Raw genomic sequence first — 18281 nt, 5'->3', positions numbered from 1 at the left:
ACTAAAAGCTGAAAATAAAAAGAATAAATCACATAATAAAAAGGAACACACTGGAGGCCAAACGAAAGCCCAAACGCCGCCAGGTGCGTCGTAGCACAACGCAGCCCCGCCCCACCCCGGCACGCAGCATCGTCCAGTGTTAATTAATACTAACTTAATAAATCAAACAAAAAAATATCTGTGTGATGACTTTTTTGTTGTGTTTTTCTTTATATATATCCGCCGCCCGTCCGTCCGCCATGTGTAGATCTGCGCCTCTGGCAAAAGGCAACTCTTCTCTCGTGACAATCCTCTTCTTGGTTTCTGTTTCTCTTCAGTTGTTTGATTAGTATCTGCATTCACCCCCCCCCCCCCTCACACACACACGTGCACGCACACAAACACCTTTCTCTCGCTCTCAGCATGGGCTCCCATCATGTCACACACGCACGCACACACACCACGCACGCACACACACACACGTCCATTCTCTTGCAGCACTGCTGGACTCGCGGCCCCACCCACCTGGCAGGGGGGGGGGGGGGGGAGGGAGGGGTGAGGGAGGGGGGCCTCTTGTTGGAGTAGATGAACCTGGCTCCAAGCACTGAGTCCAGACATTCAGACACAATGGGTCCATTCACACACATGTCTGATAGCGTGGCCGATTGGGGGGGGGGGCGGTGGGGGTGGGGGGGCTGCGAGGGCGGCGCCCCCAACTGGTCGGAGGACCGCAGAAATTGCGCTATGGTTCATCTCGGTTCATAATTACCGCTTTTTGTGTGTTGTTGTCGTGGTCGAGTCCCGCTGTTATCTGTGTGTTGGGATCGCCGGGATCTCTGGATTAGGATTTTGTGTCCGTGGTTCTCCGGGCGGAACGTCGCGCCGCTCGTGTTTTTGTTCTGGTCTGAAGTTAAGTTTCCCGTTGGGTTTTGTGTGGTGGTCGCCGACGGCGCCGGTTACGCGGCGGGCCGTGGTCGTCGGCGCGTCCCGCCCACGCGTTTCGATGGAGATGTTTTTTTTGCAACATGTAGCCACTCATTCTCATTCGCACCCACTCGCCGACTCAGCCCGCCCGCGGCCACGCCACCCTGGACGCCAAATGAAATCCGCACTTTCGTCCTCCTTCGGATAAAGATGCTGCCATGGATCCCGCGAGCCAAGCACAATGGATCTAATTCTTTCACACTCTCGCACTCTTTCTCGCTCTTTCTCTCTAATTTTTTTTTATGTTGAACAGAGTGCTGCGTCGCAAACAAAGCTCCAGAGTACCCCGGAGAAAGCCCTCTAGAACTGGAACCCCTCTGCGGGCACGTTGGTGGAGGAGTTGAAGCCGTAGGTGCCCCCCTGGATGGCCTCCGGGACCAGCGCGTTGTCCTCGTCGATCTGGAACCACAACCACGGTACAGCGTTAGAGCTACAGCTGGCCCACTAATCCGCTTTTAATCATACTCTCAATTGATGGTCAATAATCCATTTTTTTTTTTTAAAGAAAATCAAGAAAATTATTGAAAAAATATGTTCATTAATTTTTTTTTTTTTTAACGAGTAAAACTATCATGGCAGCATGCACTGAAAAAAGTTAGTGTTTAGAGTTTGCCTAAAGTCTGTGGCAACCAAATTTTGCTTTGTTAATCATTGTTAATCTTCAAATTAAATCCTAACAAAAAATATTTATTTAGGCCCAATGGTCCAGCCCTAGTTAGAGCCGCTGCCAGGTCACATGACTGCTGAAGGCCCAGTCCACCCAGTAAACTAACACTCCGTTTAAACAGGCCCTCGAAAACCACCTCATCAACATCACTTCCCATCCTCCATCAAATTATTCCTAGTTTTATCTACCTATTTGTTTTTTAGCTACCCATTATATATATATATTTTTTTTTTTTTACTTCTATCCGCTCTTATTAAATAATTTTATTTTGTGTTCACTCTGTAAAACGTCTTTGAGTATTAAGAAAAGCGCTATACAAGTTTCATTTATCATTACTACACTACAGGGATTCTTTACTGGGAGGTTCAGCATGTCATTTAATTATCGACCGACCATCTAACCCAGGAAGTCAACAGGATGGAGCCATTCTTAAAGTGAGGAGGAGACTCCGCCCTCATGACGCAAGCCAAAACGTCACTCACATCATCAGAAGAGAAGAACTGGTCGATGATTTCATAGGCCAGCTTGTAGATGTCTTCATTTTCATGGTTCTGCAGCTGCTCCACCTTCTCCAAACCTTGGGAGACAAGCAGGTCACATTCACATCATTATTAGTAATTTAGTATATGCTACACGTGAACCTCCTAAGAAGGCGAAATGTGATTGGTTCGCTATCTCGGCATATTGGGCAATACCCCATGATTGAGATCTCAAACTCGGATATTGTTTATCTTAAAATGTCAGTTGTCACGCTAATAAAAACCAATAAATCCCGGCAAAAAGTGTTATCTTGTTTATTTTTTCAGTCTTATAGTGTGAATAGTGGGGAACTGCATGTTAGTGTCACCTCACTGTGATACAGGAGCCTTAACATGTCGTTTGTGACTGGTTATCCACAAACTACATGTTAGTCTCACATCACTGTGATACAGAAGCCTTAACATGTAGTTTGGACTGGTTTGTCACAAACTACATGTTAGTCTCACATCACTGTGATACAGGAGCCTTAACATGTCGTTTGGACTGGTTTGTCACAAACTACATGTTAGTATCACCTCACAGCGATACAGAAGCCCTAACATGCAGCTTGTGAGCAGTGATGGGAGGGGCCTCACTGACCTCCACACTCTTCGATGAGGTTGGCGATGGTCTCCGCCTCGTCGTCGGCCATCTTGAGGATGTTGCTGAGGCCGTCGAGCACGACCTGCACCACCTGGGCGTCCTTCACCGTCAGCAGGTTGCAGAACGGCGGGATCACCTGCTTCTCGATCAGGTGGGCCACCTGGTGGGAGGAGGGCGCAGGTGAGACCGGAGCCTCGGGGACAGAGACCGGAGCCTCGTGACAGAGAGACCGGAGCGCTCGGTACAGGAGAGACCGGAGCCTCGGTGACACAAAATGCATTCTAAATGATGTCGCCTTTTTTTCCTTCCAGCTGACATGCCTCTCAAATTGTGTAGATGGAGGCATTCCTCGTATTTCTTTAAATACGCTAGAGTTGACGGCGTGTGTCAAGAATCACTTGTTCAGAGTTCACCTAGACACCTTGCCAATAATAAAAAAAAAAAAAAAATCGATAGGGTGTGGCTGAAAAAAAAAAAAAAAAAAAAAAAAAAAAAAATCAGACTTTATTTTCAGTCCAAAAAGCCGAGCCCTACAGGAGGGGCCAGACCACCCGCGCCCCCCCTCCAGTATGACTGCCCTCAGGCGTCTCCTCCGACCAACGATGATATCCACCATCCCAACAGAGCGAGGCCAAGCGGAGCGCTCACCTGGTCCTTCCTCCCGCTGATGGTCAGGTTGCTGATGGCCCAGGCAGCCTCCTTCTGGGTGCCGAAGTCCCCCTGAGGAAGCACAGAGGGATGTTAACGCCATGGAGACGAGCGCGGGGCAATCGATCAAAGTTAGATGGCGACTTCAAACTAATAATCAAGTTGAAACTATTAGTATTATTATACATTCTTTTGGTATATTTATATGATTCATAGATGTTTTATAGAAATATTTATCAAGAACAGCTTGATAACTATTTGTAGATCATTTAAGATTTGACAATTTTTGTTTTTTTGGAGAGAAATACTGAATAAATGAATCTTGTTTTTAAAATAATAACCGTGACTTCAACATTGCCAATAATAATCCTGCCCATGGCTTCCCCCTGAGTGGGCGGTTAGGGACTCACCTTGTCCAGCAGGTGAATGATCATGGCCACCAGCTTGGCGTCGATGACCGCCTGCACCTGCTGCTGGTTTCCCGCCGTGATGTTTGACAGGAACCACACCGCCTCCTACAGGACGGGAGGGACAACACAGCGCTGTCACCACAGGGCCTCCACGCTAAGCTCCGCCTTCCCGCCTTCCCAGTCCGGATCAGAGCCCGCCCGGCGGCCCGCTGGGGAGCGGGCACCGGGCGGTGCGGTAGGAGGGGTCGCTCCGGGCGGGGCGGGGGCCAAACGAGGCTCTAATCACCGGCCGGGCCCCGGGGGGGCCTCTGAACGGGGCGGGCCCGGCCTCAGATGCACTTCTGTTTCCGCAGCGACCCGTTGGCCTGCAGAGCCCCCGCACCCCCCCGGTGGCTCACGCACACGGACACACGCACACGCCTACTCTGCCCCCCCCCTCTGCTACACACCGCTGGTCCTCTTCACCGTCCCACGGCGGGCCGGCCCCCCTAGCTCTGACCTTAACCCCCCCCCCCCCCCGTGTTCTAAGACAGTCACACCAGCGGCCCCTCCTCGTTTCATCACTCCGGACGCGCCCCCCCTGTGTGTGTGTGTGTGTGTGGGGGGGGGGGGGGTACCTTGTTGATCTTCTCCTTGGGGTGCGTCAGCAGGGAGGGGAAGTGGCTCAGGGCGTCACAGTTCAGGACCACCTGGGTCTGCTCGTCTGTTCCCGTCACGATGTTCCCCACGGCCCGCAGCGCCGCCGTCTGGGGGAGGAGTCAGAGGGGGGCGGAGTCAGTGAGGGAGGAGTCAGTGGGAGAGAGGGAGGAGTCAGTGAGGGCGGAGACAGTAGGAGAGAGGCAGGAGTCAGCGGGGGAGAGGGAGGAGTCAGCGGGGGAGAGGGAGGAGTCAGCGGGGGAGAGGGAGGAGTCAGCGGGGGAGAGGGAGGAGTCAGTGGGGGAGAGGGAGGAGTCAGTGGGGGAGAGGGAGGAGTCAGTGGGGGAGAGGGAGGAGTCAGTGGGGGAGAGGGAGGAGTCAGTGAGGGAGGGAGGAGTCAGTGGGGGAGGAGGGAAGTACAAGGACGAATAGAAGAACCGAAATGTTTGCCTCTGACCCGCGGTGCAGTAAGTATAAAGTATAACATTTGGTCAGATGAAATAAAACGGGTTTGGCAGTGTTGCCAGATTGGGCCAGATTTCCCACCCAATCTGGCAACACTGTCAGCATAGCACGTTGGCCTCCACGCTGTTGTGTCGTGTTTAGTGTCAGGGACCTTCTCTGGACCACAGGGGTCGAGCCCCCCCCTCAGACCGGACATTAAGAGGTCATCCTTCAGGACATATTGTACATCTAAAAGTATATCGACTTGATTCAACTTTGGATGTTCTACTCAGGTCTGGGTCTTTCTTCTCCAGCTCCTGAGGAGGCAGGGTGACCTCCAGGGGCGTCCTCCATACCTGAACTTTGACCTCTTGGTGGCTGAGCAGGGGCACCAGGTGGGGCACGATGCCCGAGTCGATGACCATCTGGATCTGCTCGTTGCCGGCGTCCGTCAGGTAGGACAGGGCCCACACCGTGTCGACCAGGATCTGAGGGGAGCAGAGGAGGCGTCAGTGGCTTCAGGGGCGCGGCGAGGACTTAAGTAAAGGAGTAAAGGAGTACATAACGACCCGATGCAAGAGGCGGGGATACTCACACTGACATCGGTGTGGTGGATCAGCACGCACAGCGCCGGGAGGATCTGAGGAGGAAGACAAATGGAAGAGCGTCAAGTAACGGCACGCACTGAACCAACTTCCATCCATCCATCCAGCCATAAGGTCAGAGGTCAGAGTTGAGAGCTGCTGGTGGATGCTTAATCCTGTTCAGCAATCATACTCAACTGACCGAAGTGGTCATTTGATTATCCAGTCGGGCTAAACCCAAGCATAAAAAGGGTTTGCGGTAGTCTGTGTGAGGCAGAGACAAAGTGCAGCGGGTCACATTAACGTTGAACGTTTTGACGCGATACAACCCCGACAGCTGTGGAGGAGGAGCACACCTCCACTTCCTGCTGCCAGACTGCTCAGAGTCCCATCACTGGACTAGCAGTGGACTAGCGTCTTAAGGACCTCCCTTGGGAGCCAATATTTGAAAGAAACGTAATTTCAATGGGAATGTTGGAGTTAAAGTAAATTTGGCTCGGGAGGTAGAGTGGGTTGGCTGGTAACCGGAAGGTTGCTAGTTTGATTCTCGGCTCCTCCTAGCTGAGGGACGAAGTGAGCTGGCTGTCACCCTGCATGACTCCGCCATCGATGTGTGAACGAATGGGTGAATGTAGGGCATAGGGATGCAAACAATTAATCGATCATCGATTAATGGTCGATAAGAGATTACTCGATTAGAAATAAATAACTTGCAATTAATCGCGTTTTTAACCCGTAATTCCCCACCCGTCCACGTGAGGGCGCGCTTGACGCCAGACGTACTTGACGCACACGCGGGAACACAAGCGAAGCAGGACAAGACAAACGAAAAGCGGGACACTGACACGATGAAGAGGGCAAAACGGAGTGCAGCATGGAGCCACTTTAAGTTTGTTAATGACGCCAAAGACGCCAAATGCACAATATGTGGAAGTATTTTAAAGTACAACAACTAAACGACTTAGTTGAATTACCACCTAAATGTGTCACATTCAGAAGGAAATTCAGCTTCTCAGAAGAATTGCCGCTCATCAATTAATCGATCATCGATCGATAAGATGAAACAACTATCGATTAATGAATTACTCTATCATTTGCATCCTAGTAGGGCACTGACCTCCTGGATGGTCTCCATGGGGGGCGGCGGGTCCTTGTGGCGGCAGAGGTTCACCATCACCCAGGTGACGTTGCGGAGGAAGGTGATGGGGATGGAGGGGCTGATGAAGGACAGAAGGGGCTTGACCACGCCCAGGCTGATGACGTAGTCTCTGCACTGCGGGCCGTCACCTGGAAGGACACACCTTTACATTCAGCAGACGCCTTTTATCCAAGGGGACATACAATAACTACACGTCTCCGAAGAAGGAGAAACCACAATATACGGCTGTCGGTACAGTAAGGATGTTCATAGTACCAAGTGCCAAGCACTAACAATCACTAGGTTAACCCATTCCCCGAAACAACAAAGATAGCTAGGATAAGATGCTACACAACGCTGAGTAGCGTTTTTAAGTGCCAGGATGTACAACATACAATAAGTTTGTAAAAGGGGTGTGGGGAGGTAAGAGGGGTGTCTAGGTGAACTCTGAGCAAGTGAGTCTTGACACACGCCGTCAACTCTAGCGTATTTAAAGATATACGAGGAAGGCCTCCCGCTACACAATCCGAGAGGCAAGTCAGCCGGAGGGAAAAGATGGCGCCATCATTTAAAATGCATTTTGCAAAAGCTTAAACAAGCTACTGCCAGCGACAGTAACGGTGGCGCCAGATCACTCACCGATGATGTTTCCCAGGGCCCAGACGGCCTGCTCGCACACGTTCTGGTGGGTGGAGTGGAGCAGCCTCAGGAACAGAGGCACGGCGTCTACAGGTGAGAGCAAAGCGGTCACACGCGGCCCCCACCACCACCAGCCCCCGGATCACCGCGACCACGGCCGGATGTGAAACCCTCCCACATCCTGAGCACGGCTCCGTAGCTCACATCCGCCCGCCTCCCCCGCTCGACAGACAAGGGGGGGAGGGGGGCGCTTGTCATACTTTAACTTTTTAAGATATATTGACGGTTTTTATCCTTTATATTTAAGAGTGAGTGAGACCGGAAGGTTATGGGAGATAGAGAGGGGCAGACATGCCGCAAAGGACCCCGGGTAGGAATCGACCCCGGGGGCTCGCTGCGGTACGGACTGGGCCTTCAGTGGTACGCGCTCTACCCCGCCACGTGCACGTCATCCTGGTCAAACATCAACAGGTGTATACTCACTGGACTGGACCACGGCCTGGGTCTGCTCGGAGGTCCCTGACGCGATGTTGGTCAGCGCCCAGGCAGCCTCGAACTGGAGGGAGGGGCTGGGGAGAGGAGAGAGGTGTGAGCGAGACACAGCCACTGGGGGGAGGCGGCCCTCACACCCAGCAGGGACGCCCACGACTCATTCATATTCTGCGGTCGCTCAAACGTGAAAACAGAACCCATTTGCAAAGCCGTGCAGCGCCCTGCTAAGACATGTAGGCCGGGCTGAACCCCCACAAGCACGAGAGGAGAACAACAACACCGAAGCCAAGATGAGCTCCCCGCGCTGAGGAGGAACCCGCTCGGTCATCAGCCTGCTTGGTTCTCTGTGCGACCTTACACACGATTTTATCCAAAGCGACACAAAATAAGTACACTTGTCAGAAGAAGTGAAACAACTTCAGGCCTCCGTCGGTACAGTAAGGATGATAATAGAACCAAGTGCCAGGCACTAACAAACGCTCGGTTTACCATTTCCCGTATACAACAAAGATAGCGTGAATAAGATGCTACACAACCAAGTATGACACACAATAAAGGTGTAATCCATTTGTATGGTACTCCGGTACGTGCTAGTCGTAAATCTCCCAGCTTTCTTGTGCCATTTCATGGAGGAACGCCCCCCCCATTCGGTCCCACTCGCTATTCAATTGCTACTTTATTCAGACGACCAATTTATGCGTTGCACGGTCCGGCTGAGCGTGCAATGCAATTTAAAGTTGTGCCGTTTGTTTTCGAGCTGGTTTGCTAAAGAGGCTAATGGAGCTAACAATAAACGACGACTAGCCAAGTGCTGCAAGACAGGAAATGACGTCACGTTCTCGCCAGAGCAGGTCGGACGCACCGGCGCACCACACAAACGGACGCCACCATCAGTGTGTGGAAGGGGTCGCTGTACAGAGTCTAGGTGACCTCTGACCCCGCGAGTCCTTACTTGTCATCTCTGTCCAGACAGTGCACGAGGATCGGCAGGATCCCGGACTTGATGAGGTCATCTATGGGGGGGTTCCGGTCACTGGATAACAACTTCCTGGAGAGACAAACGGGGGGGGGGGGGGGCTGTCAGAGGCTGTTGACCAGAAACGTGCAGCATTTGTTCGACAGGGGCAATACCTAAAATAAGTAATGGCCAACCACAGAGGACAAGGGACCGGACAGAAAAAGGGAAGGATTGAACGCTCCCGACGGATTCCACGAACGCTCGTGAAATCCGTCAAGCTGGCTTTCAAGAGATTCATGTTCAGTATTAATTTGCAACCTGTGACCGATTGAAACAAAGTTTGATTATAAGTTATGAAGTCACTGACCTTACAATCTCAAGTGTGAATCAGTCCATTCAAAACATTCAAATCAACAAAGATAGCCGCGCTGAGGCCTGGCTGATGCAATGCAGGGTGCGGCTTCGATACACATTTAACAACGTACTGAGTGCCGTTGGTATGTTTTTAAACGAGGGGTGACGGGGCAGAATACCCCGCCACAAAAAACCGGTGTTGAGGAAATCAAATCACTCAACATCCAAAAGGCCAAAGAGAAAGGGCAACAAGAGGCTGGGCCCACGTGGTGCGGAGGGGAGACGTACCTGGCAGCCTGGACTGCACTCAGCTGCACCCCCTGGTTATCACTGGTGGCATTCTGCAACGCAACAGACAGTGGTCAGGAGAGCACCGCGACATAGGCTCCATCACAGGGCTGGCTTTACACGCCCACACACATAAATTAATCCCGTCCAACAGCTAAGGACAGTAGACCGCTAATCATAGAGACGTTAACCCAAGTAGGGTGATGAAGAAACAAATGTCGAAACTTACTTGTACTATTGCTTCAAGAGAGGTGTTTTGCTGAAAGACAGAGGAACAACGTTTGTTAGCAAGCATGCAATCCATGTCAGAAATACACTTGGGAGAACAAAACACACACACACACACCTCCATCTCAAATCAAGCAACGCAGGCATGGATACATTTCCCAAACCCCCGCACGCAGACAACAGCCAGACCGTCACAGCCGGGCTATGGGAACCCTCTGCAGAGTCGATGCTCGCAGACACCCTAGGGAGTCTGCACCCCAGTTTTCTGCAAGGTCTCCTCTAGCTATACAGTCAGGATACGGTAAGCGTAGTCCTTTAAATCATGAAGTCTTAAAACACACACAAAATAAGACTGTGCTATTCTTGGCTCCCTTTGATTGTTGGACTGTATGCTGCATGTCTCATTCTCCGGCATTAGGCAGATTATCTCAGACTCTTTCAATTACTCTCCATATGGTTGCCTACTGGTCTCGATTGCCCGTTGATTTGAAAAGGGGGGGGGGGGGGGGGCAGAGACCGGAACACATTCTGGTGTCCTCGTAGCTAATGTCGTGTTGTTGGGAAGTTGTTGGAACAAAATGGATGCATGTATCCAACGGGTACACCACGGGATCATCGAAAGGAATAATTTGTTCAGTAATCAATTTGAGCTTCTGGATTGAGCTGTCTTACACATTGTGACCCAATCATCTGAAGTACCTTCTCCCACACACACACACACACACACACACACACACACACCCGACCCGCTATAAAACTAACAGCTAGCCATGGTTCCAAGATAAATTGGAGCCATTAAGTCACATCACAGCACAGGAAAACCATCCGAATACCGTGTGACGCCTGGATACATGCACCGTATGGAAAACTGAAGAGCTGTAAACAACGGTTGTTGGTGTGCTTTAAAGACAAAATCTAATTTTAGGCAATTTTAGGGTTGTTGATGTAAATCAAGGTTACAAAACTCTAATCCTGTTCCAATCCCTAATGTTTCAGCCTGAGTAAAGTTTGACGTGTTTAGTGCCATGGACTACACTGCGGAAAACAAAGTCTGAAAACCCAGGACTGATTTAGAGGCACAATACAGTGCATTACTTTTACTTAGTAGAGTAAAGCCCAACGAGATGGTCCAAGCCTGCTCATCTACCACACAGCGGGGATCCCATGATACAACCCTCCCCTCCCAGAACTAGAATGCTACAGGCGGACAGAGTCAATGAAAGATGAGGGGGGGAAAGTGAGGTTGATCAATACCGATCGGAAATCTCCATCAGCATCAGAGTCCTCACAGATGTCCTCGTGAGGAACATTTCTCCTTTTTAGAAGGTGTTCATCTCGTTTGTTCTGTGGGAGGGGAGAGAGATGCAGAAGAGGTCAAACCATTTGAAATTCCTTAGCAAAGACGAACCAACGGGATTCACAGTTTACATTTTTGGGGGGTGTTCTTGACAGCAAAAAGAATGTGTTAACTATGGTTACCTTTCGCAGTTCCACAACGACTTCAGTCCTTTGTCTTCTCATAGTCTGCAGAACAAGATGCAAAATACTTGGTCATGGCTTCATCCAACACGTACACAGTAACGTGACAGACATAGAACTGCATTGTAGTGCATGTTAAAGACCACAGTTTGGAGCGGATCTCTTAGATCAGGCAATGCAGCGACCAAAAGTGCGTCAATTTTAACACAACTTTGCGTCATATGACATGGCAAAGATAAGCACTCGTTGTACTTATCCCCCAAGATGTAGATCACATACACATTCTATAGGTTATCAGTGTGTCGGTCACAAAAATAGTTTCAAATGGGATCATACATGGAATCGAGAACGTTTTGTAAATCTTAATCGGGACGTTTTGTCGTCTACATCCTAAAATGGGACCGTTAACGAATGAAGCAATAGATGTGTTGCTTCCTGGCTGCCATTCCACACAAACCCAACAGATAAACGCACCACCGTATAAAGCGGCTGCCCTGTGTCGCACTGGCCTCGCCATGTACTTCAGCCGGGTACATGTTCTAACTTCACCCAGGGGTTGTCTGGATGTGTTGGGAGAGCCTACGAAGGGCTGATGGCTACCTCGATATAAACCGACTTCTGTATGAAAAACTAACGCAAAGTAAGTTCCCCCGTACTCATGTCGCCTGCGGTGTGTGTTCGGACGCACTTCGGTATAAATGCGGTAGCAGTCCCCTCAGTATTTCTATCGAAAAAACAACCAAGGTATCGGATGAGCTAACAGGCTAGCCGGATTCCGCCATTGTTTTTGGTGGTGAAGACGGGGGATGGGTGGCTCTGCACCCAGCAGCAACGACCAGCAGGCTGCACGGCGGCTAACGCGGAGCTAACTAAGCGGAGGCTAAACCACCGGGGCAGCGTCCGTACGCTACAGCCCGGGCTGAACACCGGCCTCCCGATGGGGGGATTTGAGTTTTAAAAAACAACCCTCATCACACGTCATGTCACGTCTTTTCGGGGGAACACTTGGGGAGAAAGTGAAGGCCGAACTAGTTGGGGACATGCTGTAGTGAACGTCACTAGCCGCCGTGTCCCCGCGGGCCCCTCTAGCGCCGAGCTAACAGGAAGCTAACTCCCTTAGCCTAGCTGCTCCACACAGGGCCACGTAACGTCTTTAACCCAGAATAACACGACAGGAGGCCCAGGGCACGATCCACGGAGTGTGTCCGACCATCCCGAAGCACATCGGGGTACCGTCCGTCTTAAGATGGGCGCAGAGCTCCACATCGTGAAAATTTAGAAACGACGTCACGTAGGAGAAGGCGAAGCCGCCTCGGAGCGGCGCCGCCTCGGCCCGAACTCGCACACTTTACCTCCAAATCACGGCCCTTGTTCTTGAAATTCTTCAACCGCTGGTTGTCCAGTTTCTCGTTGTCCGCCATGTCTGAAATAGGTTTATTATCAATAGCTTTTTTACCGACGAATCGCGCTAGTGAGCTACCCTTATCTAGTTCCCCTTTTCAGCGGTCGGCGGAGTGCGTTGTACTGGTCTGCCCGCGGTGCACGCTGGGAACGCCGGTGGAGGGACAGCCTGGCGCGGAGAGGAAGGGTGGGGAGTTCCCTCTCCCTTCATTGGTCTGTCTGGTTAGCGGGATTATGGTTTAACTAGAACAGGTCATCTCTGAGGAACGCCGCACAGCAGCAATTAATAACACTCAGTGTTTGTTTCTGTTGTCATGATACATATTATCAGAGCTAGAATAATACAGGTTATACACTTGACTTCCTAACTGCTCTGTCGGGGTTATTATTACATTTCTGGTTCGTGTTCACACTTTGTGATGGTTTGTTGCAACAGACAACAGACAAGTCAAAGTTTCCGTAATACTTTAATATTTATTAAAGTGATATGAACAAATGACACAGACAAATGTTTGTAATCTAAACTGGAACGCAGTTTAACATTTATGTAGACAATTATATATATATATATATATATATATATATATATATATATATATATATATATATATATATATATATATAGATATAGATATAGATATATCATATAGATATAGATACGCCTTTATTTATTTATTTATTTATATTAACCCCCTCAGCATTGTCTTATCAACTTGCTCCACCAGCACATTCTGACTGCTTTGAACCGCCCTGATTCGAGGTAGCAGGCAGCAAACACCAGGCAGCACACCCCAAACCCAGAGTCCTTGTATGGACTCTGATGAGGCGCATCGTGCTCCTTCACAGTGGTTCACACGCCGTAACCTCTGCTGGTCCAGACCGGGCCTCCGTTGTGACTCCGCAGTGATGTACGCACAGGTAAGAGAAAGATTCCACGGTGAATCAATGCACCTCAAACAAAGCATAGGACTTGTTGCACGGTCACAAAAGCCAAGCATTTAAGCTTTGAACGTGTGACCGTCTCGGAACAGCCTTTGGAGGTCTGTCTCAGCCAGGTCTTCAGCAGGTAGGCCACCCTCCGGAAGCCCTCCTCCAGACCCATACCGGAGGCGGCAGAGCAGGGCTGGACGAACCAGAGCCGCTCCCCGCACACCCTCCTCAGGTCCAGGCGCATACTGAGCTGGGCGGGGCTCAGAGCTCCAGGCAGGTCCTGCTTGTTGGCCAGAACAATGAGAGGGATTCTCCTGAGGCTCTGGCAGCTCAACACCTGGGCGGGGAGAAGAGCGGTTCAGTACAGAGTCAAATAAACGTCGTAGTAGAGCGCACTGATGTTGTGGGTTTTTAACTTAAAGGTATAATATGCACGATTTCGTCTTTAAAATATGTAAAAATTACTAGGCTTGTGTTATTTTATTCTCTTGTGTACCAACATTATCCCAAAAGTTTTTAACCATTGCTCATCTCAAGGAAATTTGTACTTTCAAATAACTATCTAAATATAAAACGGCCGTAATTCAACCCGTTGGTTCATCTGGAGGGCGCCTCATAGACCAGGGGGCTTGAACGCCCCATAGACCAGGGGGCTTGAACGACCCAAGGACCAGGGGGCTTGAACGCCCCATAGACCAGGGGGCTTGAACGCCCCGTAGACCAGGGGGCTTGAACGCCCCATAGACCAGGGGCCTGCTCTTCAGTAACCTTGTGGTGATTCAGGGGCCGGTTCTGGCCCGGGGTCTACCTGATGCAGCTCCTCTCGGGCCTCCCCCAGCCGCTGCCGGTCCCCGCTGTCCACCACGAACACCAGGACCCCCGTGTCCGCGTAGTGGTGCCTCCACTGGGGCCTCATCCGGGCCTGGCCCCCCACGTCCCACACCGTCAGCTCCAGCTCGGGGCGCCTGGTCTCGAGCATCTCCACGTTGAAGCCCACGGTCGGCACGGTGACCACGCGCTCGCTGTGCTTCAGTTTGTAGAGCAGGGTGGTCTTCCCCGCTCCGTCCAGCCCCAGCATGAGGACCTGCCCCCCCGCCTGCCTCTGCCGCCGCCTGGACTCCATCCCGCCCATCACCGGTGAGATGAACCCCGGACGCCGACGTGTGAAGGCTACTTTCCCCTGGAGTATAGCTGTCTCTGGTCGGACTTTGAGTGTCTGTCTCTTTGCCTTCCCCTGGAGATACAGCCCTCTGGTCGGTCTTTGAGTGCCTGTCTCTCTGCCTTCCCCTGGAGATACAGCCCTCTGGTCGGTCTTTGAGTGCCTGTCTCTCTGCCTTCCCCTGGAGATACAGCCCTCTGGTCCGGTCTTTCAGTGCCTGTCTCTCTGCCTTCCCCTGGAGATACAGCCCTCTGGTCCGGTCTTTCAGTGCCTGTCTCTCTGCCTTCCCCTGGAGATACAGCCCTCTGGTCCGGTCTTTCAGTGCCTGTCTCTCTGCCTTCCCCTGGAGATACAGCCCTCTGGTCCGGTCTTTGAGTGCCTGTCTCTCTGCCTTCCCCTGGAGATACAGCCCTCTGGTCGGTCTCTGAGTGACTGCCTGTCTCTCTGCCTTCCCCTGGAGATACAGCCCTCTGGTCCGGTCTTTGAGTGCCTGTCTCTCTGCCTTCCCCTGGAGATACAGCCCTATGGTCCGGTCTTTCAGTGCCTGCCTCTCTTCTGTTTACTTGTGTGTCGGGACACTTGGGGAATGCCTTATGTACACAGAGGAAGTGAGACTCCTCCTCGCCGTGGCTGACCAGGCGGCCTCACTCGGTTACGCGGTTGTCGGTAAGCGGTCGTGGTGACGGGTTGGGCTGCGGGCCCCCGGGGTCTCCGGTTTCCGGAGGACAGCCCGTTCAGTGAGGTCACATCTGTCGGCCCCGTAACATGCTCATGTCCATGGAGGTCTATATTTGGACGGCGGTTCGGGGGGGGGGGGGGGGCAAAGGTTTTCCCGGCTTACTCGTGTAAGAGCAATGTCGTCGCGGGATAGATTTAGCTCATCTCGAAGTTGTGTATATTCTCATTAATTTAGATAATTTGTTATTGATGTTTTTTTTTTCACACCTGGGATTATGACGGTAGGCCTCCAACAAACATATTCGTACCTTTCAGGTTACTATGGATTGCCGGTAATTGCGTATGTCTAAGAATACCAGGTGGATTAAAAACATCGAATGGATGTTTCGGCTCAATGGAACGGTTGTGAGGTAAGGCTGATCCACCAGCAGGGGGCATCAGCACACCGTCCACACTTTAAAGAGAAAAAAAATCAAGGTTTGGATTCTGAAGTTAGATTAAAAACACGGAGGAAACTGTTTGATCAAGTTTAATGTCAACCGTTTGATTTACACTTCAAAAATCTTTCCTTTTTTTCAACAATTTATTAAAGTCAGGAAAAACAAGTACAAACTCCACTGTAGCATTCTTCCGTGTTACATTATTTAGAAAGGAATTAAAACAGAAAAATCACAAACAGTTTATACTAGTAAATATTTATTTTTAGGGACGGTGCATCACTTTAGTCATCGCTGAAAAAAACAAATAGGTGTTACGAACAAGGGGTTATTATATACATTCATGTTACGATATTCCTGTCTCTCAGAGACTCTTCAATGCAGGACGTGTAGTCGGTCATAACAGCGAGACATTCACGATGCATGATGCGGATGGGACAGTAAACTGCATTACATCAACGACTCAAACCCTTTGCTTTGCCAGCGGGCTTGATAACTGAAAAGACAAACACTTTACAAAATAAGGCAACATGTACATATTTAATTCAAAGGCGTGTTTCTATGTTTTGCAGATTGACCCAAGACTACTGTTTTATTTATTGAGATATTATATGGATATTGGATTTGATCAAGTGAAATAGTTTCCTGAAGTAGACCTTGACTGTTCAGAACAGGGAAACAAATAAATGTGAACAAATCAAATAAATAACAATTTCAGTCAAAACCAAACATTCTCAAATGGTAAATAGATAAATCAACTCATTCATTTGCCGAGCAATTACAACGTAGGTTTTTATCTAAGCGATCGGATGATATGATCTTCATGGTTTGAGGATGAAGGACATTGTGACAAACGTGTGTGTTTTCAGTATAGCTGTTTTGTTTCATACAAGTTGGAGACATTAAGATTGTAAATGAACAAACTATGAAATCAGGTTAGTCAATGTCATGTGCATTATGCAATGCCATTGATAAAATGATACACTCAGACCACCAGCCACCAGGTTATGAATTTGTAGTTAATAATCTATCGGCAAGAAAGATTATAAAGTCTAGCTAGGGTAATATAGTTAGTGATCGGCAGGGTTACCACAGGTGATCAACAAGTCATCCGTTTTTCATAAATGTCAGACCCTCATATGGTTCAGATCAATAGTAGCCACATCTGGTATGTATAAATATATATATGATAACACTAAATGATAACTGATTTGTTACAATCTTGACAGTAACCTGTACTTAACGAATATTAAAAAATAAAGAAATTCTAAATAAAGATTCTGGTGGTAGAGATTAATTTCTGTACAGTTATTTCGGTGATGTTTTCGTTACAAATACTTTGCTGCCAAAGATACAGGCTGTTTTCATTCATTGATATCTATATCTTTAAACATGTATGTATGTATGTATGTATGTATGTATGTATGTATGTATGTATGTATGTGTGTATGTATGTATGTATGTATGTATGTATGTATGTATGTATGTATGTATGTATGTATGTATGTATGTATGTATGTATGTATGTATATATTTACATATATATCTAGAGATATATATGTATATATATATGTGTATGTATGTATGTATGTATAGGTATGTATATATGTATATATTTATATATAAAATGTATGCACGTATGTATGTATGTATGTATGCATGTATGTATGTATACTGTATATACGTATACATTATATATCTATATATAACTATATATATCTATATCTATATGTATGGTATATGTGTGTGTGTTTGCCCGTGCATGTGTGTATGTACCGTATGTGTGCATGTGTGCATGTCTGTGTGTATGTGTGTATGTGTGTGTATGTGTGTATGTGTGCATGTGTGTGCATGTGTGTGTAGAACCCGGCCTGGTCCTCTGCTACTTGTCGGGCGCCCTGCCTTTGAACTTGACCACCATGACGGTGATGTTGTCGGGGCAGCCGCGGTAGAAGGACTGCAGCACCAGGCTCTTGGCGCCGAAGTGCGGCTCGTCCAGCCGCTCCCTGATGAAGCGCACCGCCTCCTCGTTGCTGAAGGCGTCCCACAGCCCGTCCGACGCCAGGATCATGAAGCCCGGCTGCTGCTGGTCCAGGTCAAAGGTCATGATGTCGGGGTCGGGGATGACCACGTTGAGGTGCTTCAGCGGGTAGTCGCCGAGGGAACGGGACATGGCCAGGATGCCCTGCACCCGCCACGAGCCGTTGAAGCTGATGAAGCCCCCTGGGGGAGGAGGGAGGGGTCAGGGGTCAGAGAGAGGTAGGCTGGGGGGGAAGAGGTCAAGGGTCAGAGAGAGGTAGTCAACAGGGAGGGAGAGGTCAAGGGTGGAGAGAGCTAGGCTGGCGGGGGGGGGGGGGGGGGGCAGGTAGGGAAAGGTCAAGGGTCGGAGAGGGGTAGGCTGGGGGGGAAGAGGTCAAGGGTCAGAGAGAGGTAGGGGCTAGTCAGCCTGCCAATAGAGCAGAGGCCCAGTGACTGATGCTCCTCCAGAACCCGGGGGGTGGTCTTTGAGTTGCCGGCCGACGGTCCGGCTCAGAGCAGGGCCTGGGCAGCCCGGGCAGCTCCAGCCTGTTTGGACTCTGACGCTCAATCTGGTTCACATAAAAACGGGAATCGTTTTTTTCGTTTT

The 18281-nt window shown here is 49.8% G+C and overlaps 3 protein-coding genes across 3 annotated transcripts in view; all 3 read right to left on the bottom strand.

Annotated features, from left to right (window-relative positions):
• Positions 1-659: 659 nt before the first annotated feature.
• On the bottom strand, positions 660-12622 carry kpna4 (karyopherin alpha 4 (importin alpha 3)). The gene is made up of 17 exons (XM_056610954.1): positions 12403-12622; positions 11051-11095; positions 10826-10915; positions 9573-9602; positions 9344-9396; positions 8696-8791; positions 7735-7820; positions 7252-7338; positions 6592-6761; positions 5486-5530; positions 5247-5378; positions 4428-4556; positions 3811-3915; positions 3401-3472; positions 2750-2912; positions 2113-2207; positions 660-1362 (listed from the first exon to the last, which is right to left on the bottom strand). The coding sequence occupies exons 1-17, from the start codon at positions 12469-12471 to the stop codon at positions 1264-1266; spliced, it is 1566 nt and encodes a 521-aa protein (XP_056466929.1). The 5' UTR covers positions 12472-12622; the 3' UTR covers positions 660-1263.
• A 494-nt stretch (positions 12623-13116) lies between these two features.
• LOC130405773 (uncharacterized) lies at positions 13117-15123 on the bottom strand. Its single transcript, XM_056610973.1, has 2 exons — positions 14190-15123; positions 13117-13718 (listed from the first exon to the last, which is right to left on the bottom strand). Exons 1-2 carry the CDS (start codon positions 14511-14513, stop codon positions 13404-13406), a joined length of 639 nt encoding a protein of 212 aa, XP_056466948.1. The 5' UTR covers positions 14514-15123; the 3' UTR covers positions 13117-13403.
• Positions 15124-15438: 315 nt separating this feature from the next.
• Positions 15439-18281, bottom strand: part of ppm1lb (protein phosphatase, Mg2+/Mn2+ dependent, 1Lb) — a 3042-nt gene continuing 199 nt past the window's right edge. Inside the window, exons 2-3 of the mRNA XM_056612410.1 lie at positions 18177-18243; positions 15439-17878 (exon numbers count right to left, since the gene is read on the bottom strand). Of these exons, the coding sequence (XP_056468385.1) occupies positions 17538-17878; positions 18177-18243 (408 nt within the window). The 3' untranslated portion in view covers positions 15439-17537. The remainder of the gene's footprint in view (positions 17879-18176; positions 18244-18281) is intronic.

Source organism: Gadus chalcogrammus, chromosome 16 (assembly GCF_026213295.1).
Source record: "Gadus chalcogrammus isolate NIFS_2021 chromosome 16, NIFS_Gcha_1.0, whole genome shotgun sequence".
Lineage (NCBI taxonomy): Eukaryota > Metazoa > Chordata > Actinopteri > Gadiformes > Gadidae > Gadus > Gadus chalcogrammus.
This window is presented reverse-complemented; position numbering and strand designations above follow the sequence as displayed.